We start from the raw sequence: 6000 nt of genomic DNA, 5'->3' as shown, positions 1-6000 counted from the left end.
GTGTGTGTGTGTGTGTGTGTGTGTGTGTGTGTGTGTGTGTGTGTGTGTGTTTAAGCCAGTAGTTCAAACAGACACAGAGTTTCTATGTCCCTGAAGTTTTTCAGTTTAATTGTTTCTATGACATCTGAATTGTATCTAAGTATGAATCAAGTACCCATAGCTGGTGTGACCAGTGAGCGTGTGTGGATTTCGACCTTGGACAGGAGCTGAGGCTGCAGTAGGGCTGGGGGTGACAGAGGAGTTGCGGCTGGAGCGGGCGGGCGGTCCCGGGGGCGATCGGAGCCGGGGCTGCGGATCACTAGCTTGGCTGGTGGGGGACTGGCAGGAACCGGAGCAGCACTGCCGCCTCTGGCGCGAAGGCTCTGGCGCCTCCTCCCGCCGCATCACTGTGGCTCTGTGCGCGCTGCCGGCCGCTGCTCTCTCCAGCCTCTGAAGAAGAAAGCCCCTGAGCCACTGTCGCTTGAACCATGGCTTCGGGCCGAAGGGGTTGGGACAGCTCCCACGAGGACGACCTGCCTGTGTACTTGGCCCGGCCGGGCACCACAGATCAGGTCCCACGGCAGAAGTACGGTGGCATGTTCTGCAACGTGGAGGGCGCCTTCGAGAGCAAGACGTTGGATTTCGATGCCTTGAGTGTGGGACAGCGCGGCGCCAAGACTCCCCGGAGCAGTCAGGGCAGCGGCCGCGGCGCGGGGAACCGGCCCGGGGTGGAAGGGGACGCGCGCAGGGGTCTGGGCCGGGAGGAGAGCAGGGAGCCCGCGCCTGAGTCGCCCAAGCCCGCCGGGGTAGAGATCCGGAGCGCCACCGGCAAGGAAGTCTTGCAGAACCTCGGTCCCAAGGACAAGGTAAGAGAGCCTGGGGTCTTCTCCCAGCTGGCACTGGCCCACTTCTCAGCCTCAGCCGCCATAGCCTGGGTACAACTTTCTTGCTCACACTTTACAAGAGGATGAGCGGCTAGGCTGAGAAAAAGGGCATCCTCCACGGGCCCAGGGATCCCACGTGTCCCCAATTGTAGCACCTTCCAGTGTGTACTGGAAGGATCTCAGGTCTGGGTCGTTATCCCAGTCACCCACCTGCACCCTGGCCTGTTAGTTCTGGGTGGGTGTGTCAACCCTGGTCTGGGAAGGCTTAGCGATTCCCAGACTTCCTTTACTTCTGAAGAGCCAACAGCACAATTGTCTTGGTTCCCCTTAGCTCCGGATTAAAACTTAATCGAGGTCACCAGGGCAGAGGACAGACTGATGCTAAGAAAATGGGATGACTCTGTGACTTTTCTGAAACTTTTGGGTGTGGGGCCACTAAACATTAGAATCTCCGTGCCTCACTTCTGTCGTAGCATGACGCTTCACATCTGTGTTTATTAAGAGTATATTTGTGTACATAGCTTGGCACGAGTCTGGGTCTCAAGGGATCCAGCTGTCTCTGTAAAAAAATTACATATTTGAAAATAGACAGGGGTATTAAAGTGCATATTAAACTAGCATAAGCTGCCAGCCCTCCACTGCTCTTACATGTATCAAAGCTATTTTTTTTTCTACGTGTGTTTTAGAGAAACTGACGCCGGACTGAACTGCCCGAGTTTACTACGATGATTTATGTGTTTATCTCATAAAAAAAAAAAAGTCAGAGGCATGATTTAGAAAATTCAGAGTAGGTGCAGATCTGGAGAAGTCAAAGTTCAACTCCTAGGGTTTGAGTTGGGGAACAGTAGTAATCAGATGACCTCACCTTGGTCTAGGCAATGGCTGTACAGTCCATCCCCCGTGTATTATTCCTCCCTAATGCCATCATGAATAATATCCTGCAATGGAAATGTCTGCTTCACCGTGATTACAGTTAATACTCATCCTGCTTTGAGCTGTTTTTCCATTAAGATGCAATGAGGTAGTGAAAGGACAGCTTATCTCTCCCTGGCTCAATTTTTGATTTTTTTTTAAACTTTTAAGTTTTGTTTCTAACCAGGACAGTCTTGTGTAGAGGGATCCTTTGTAAGACAATGTCAGTATGCCTAGGAATTACCCATCTGCTTCATGATATTCACATCTTGTCTGAGTATGAGACTCCTGGAGGCCCACTAGCCCTTCTAGGAAACGCTTTTGGTGTATAAGAAAGCTTTTGGCAGATTCTCAACAGAAGACTAGCCCTCTACAGAAAGCTAATTGCTCCTCTACATGTCTAACTTCATGACTCTTAAAATGTTCCTTTCCTGGCATAAAGGGGAAAGGAGGGAGTGGAAAAGGCCAGAAACAATTGCTGTGAGTCAGTCTATTCCCCTCGCTGGAACACCCCTGATGTAAGCCAGATAATATGCTTGGTTTGCAAGATTGGAGCATGGTAACTAGAGAAAGGGAAAATGGTCTTCCTGTAAACCCAACAATTCTCTCATTTTTGTTCCCTTTTACAAACTCTATACTTTTTGGCTCTTAATTGAAAAATAATAATACGACTTAGACATCAGCAGGGTTTCTAGAGCTACATGGGTTTTTAAGTTCAGGCTTGCTGTCTGCTTCTTGCAGGCCATGTTATTATCTCTAATTTTCTTTAATTACACTGTTTTTTTAAAAAAAAACCCACACATATACACAGGGGTTATCTAGTTCTGTATTTATGGTTATTCCCTTGAGGCTAAGGACTGTGTGTTTGGGTTTATCTCTGGGCCTGGGATGCCTGGCACACTGGAGGTGTTTCAGACATGTTCGATATTAAAATTCCTTATTTGAAACATATGTTTTGCTAGACTGGTGCAAAACAGCATCTGCACTGGTCTAAATATCTGCTGTCTACTACTCACTACCTCATGAAGCAAGTTTTGGACATCTTAGATTGGAAAGCTAACAAATTTGCCTACCTTAGTATCTGCAGTTTATCCCTAGGAAAATAAGCATTTCCCTATTCAGAGACATTTAAAAAGATTTTAGGTATATGGGTTTGGCTCTCATGTCTATCTACAAACAAAATTGGATAACAGCATGGTAAGAAGACCTAAGCTTCCATGGTTTAACAAAACTATAACAACCACTTTCTGGCACTTGCCAGTTGTCTACAGGGTCACAAGGGAAGTTCTGTTCATCATTGTCCTTCAGGGACCATTTCTCACATGAGCAATGGGAGCTATCTAACTAGCAAGCTGCACACAGACACAGCAACTTTCTTGAAGAAGTAATGAACAAGATGGAAGCTTACTTTTCATTGGTTAAAGCAAACACATGACTTCAGAGGGACTAGAGGAATACATGCTTATCACTATCCTGTAAGGCTGGGAATAACTTTTAAACAATTCTAGTATCTTCCAAAAAGTTAGGGATGGACTAATGGGGGGAAAGGTTGACTTCATCTCTTGACCAAATATATAACTGAGGCTTGTAACCAAGATTCCTTGGGCTCTAGGTCTAGGTTTATCATCTACAAAATGATAATTAAACTGACTACTTTGTTTATAATTAGAATTTGGCATATATTATTATATTACTATTCAACTTCATTTATCTTTATATGTTTGTAGGCAATCTGTGTGTGTGTATACACCTCCTCCCCCCCACACACGTGCTCTCTCTATCTTTTTCTGTCTCTTTTTCTACCTCTGAAGGTTTTCTCTGAGGTCTTGTTGTATAGCTCAGGGTAGGTAGGAACTCATTTTGTAGTCGAAGTCCTTAAACTTGTGATGACCTTCCTGCCTCTGCCTACTGAGTGCTTGGATATAAGTAGCTTATCTTTATCAGTCTTGTTATCCATGGCTTCCTTGCCTTTCTCCCATAAGTGAATTCCAGTGTTGTGTCTTCATTCTCAGGCTATGCTGTACTGTATACATTTTCTTCTGAAAAGACAGTGCCTTGGCTTAAGAGCTGAATCTGGAGCTCCAGATGGGATGCAGCCATAGCAAAGTGCATTAGGCTGCTTAATTTTCTGGATTTACATGCAGCATATGCTTGTGTTGTACAAGATTACAGCTAGTGATTAATTATCTGTGTCTTATTGTCTCCATAGTAAGCTCCTTGTTACTCAAGCTTTCAGAAACTCTTTCTCATAAGCTCCTCTAATGCTGAAATGGCCCATTTAATGAGGGTTCATGTGGATTAAAAAAAAACTATAGGACCTTATTTCCTTCCTTGTAGATTTTCCATTATCTTAGCTCCCTCCTCTAATTGATCAGTGCTTTTCAAGCTGTATTTATGACACAACACTATCATCTTTGTGCCATCTACAGACATGATAACAAGTACCAACTTTTACGCATGTTCTTATATTATGTTGTGTATTTATTTTTCCAAGAAATGATTGTATATATCAGGAAGTAGAAACAGACAACAAATAATCCCAGTCACATAGATAATAGGTAGAGAGAAGCAGAACCCAAACCCTTGACTCCTCTGATAAGTGCTTTTTTTTAGACAATGAGCAATATTATTATTTTAATTTCAACAGTCTAAGCATCATGCTAGCTCCTGACATGTCAAGATAATACCAAGAAAGAACAGACTTTCCATCAACACTACCAAAAACCTCTGCTACTCTGTCACTCACTCATTACTCAGAGAACTTTGAACTAAGTTGCTCAACCCATGATTGCAGTTGTTAAAAAAAAATCCTTATTTGTCTAAGTCCATCTAAATCTATTAAAATTATGCTGGTAAAAAACAGATACATTTTATCTCTGACATAGTAATTACCACACCCTTCTCAAGGGTATGAATATATTTAGCAAATTATGAATAGGTTCATTAACAAGTGTTTGGCAGAACAAAAATGTAAAAATCTTTCTACATTGTACAGGGAATGCCCAATTCTTAGTTTCAGCCACCACTACAAGCCAATTTTGTGATTCTAGAGCTAGGTGCAAATGATTATCCTAGTAATGTGCTCTGTTTTTTTCTCATGATAGATACTCAGACTGCCAAAGTCTTCCAAAATTGACTAATACTTATAAAATGACACTAAGTGCATAGGAGAGCAATTTTAAATAGAAAGTGTGTGTTTTAATCATTTCTTAAGCTGGTTTCTTTTTCCACCCATGTGGAATGTTCAAGGCAACATGAAAAATTATGGAGAGGAGCAGAATTATGACACAGAGTCTGGGAGAACAAATGATACCTCAAAGGCTTTGTCATCCAGGAAAACAAAGCCATGGCGTTTGATTGCATGGGTTTGCTAGTGACTCAGTCCCAGGGATCTTGGCTCATTGCTACTTCCCTGGTTCCCACATTAGGCTCTTCTGTGCACCATGTTTCCCCTATGAAATCAGCCACAGCTCTGCGGGTAGAAGGGAGAATCTGAACAGAATAAGATGTGAACCCGTAACTTTGTCATCCTGAGTTTTAAGTGTTCGAATTTCGTTGCTGTGCCCTTCCTTGCCCTGCATAAAGGATGGCTGCTGGAAATAGAAGCCCAGACTTACAAAGGCCTCTTGCTGTCAGGGACCCAGCAAGTGCAAATGGTTTATATGGGGGTATTCTAACAAAGGAGAGGGTAGATATTACCTAGGGAAAAGTGATATTGCTATCCCAACTGACAGGTTAGGCTTGAGTCCTGTGTTCCTGGACCCAAACTTGAAGTATGTAAAAACTCTCAGCACTCTGGTTAAGTTTAACAGTGGGTTTTTTTTTTTTTGAGGAACATGCAAAACGTGTCTTCTAAGTAATGCTGCAATTGGCAGAGTTCCCTCAAACTAATGCTCCCTGGGAACCTGATTTTGCTGACTGCTCTAGTAATGTCTAAGATGGTTGGAGCGCTGTCAGGATTTCCGTCAGCGACTCCTGTAGCTGATACTGGTCATGATTTATTTCTGCTAGGTATTATTCTGTAGAAATGCCCCTGTCAGATGAAACAAAACTTATCAGGAGTAGGAAGCTGACTGAGAGGAGTACGAGCTGAATCTCCACTTCTGCTTGGCGGATTAAACTTTCTAGATTAAATTTCTAGGAAAAAAATGTTAAGATATATCTCTGTTCTCTGTATGTTCTCATGGAATTTTGAAAGACACTTCACCTTCATCGGGGAACAATA

General features: G+C 43.4%; 1 protein-coding gene across 1 annotated transcript in view; it reads left to right on the top strand.

Moving 5' to 3' along the window:
* The first annotated feature begins 314 nt into the window (after window positions 1-314).
* The window catches only part of Dpysl3 (dihydropyrimidinase like 3), a 113085-nt gene continuing 107399 nt past the window's right edge, over window positions 315-6000 (top strand). The window contains exon 1 of the mRNA XM_028777125.1: window positions 315-845. Within this exon, the coding sequence (XP_028632958.1) occupies window positions 468-845 (378 nt within the window). The 5' untranslated portion in view covers window positions 315-467. The remainder of the gene's footprint in view (window positions 846-6000) is intronic.

The sequence above is a fragment of the Grammomys surdaster genome, unplaced genomic scaffold (genome assembly GCF_004785775.1).
Source record: "Grammomys surdaster isolate TR1022 unplaced genomic scaffold, NIH_TR_1.0 278, whole genome shotgun sequence".
Classification (NCBI taxonomy): Eukaryota; Metazoa; Chordata; class Mammalia; order Rodentia; family Muridae; genus Grammomys; species Grammomys surdaster.
Note: the sequence above shows the minus strand (reverse complement) of the source record. Positions and strands in the feature narration are given on the sequence as shown.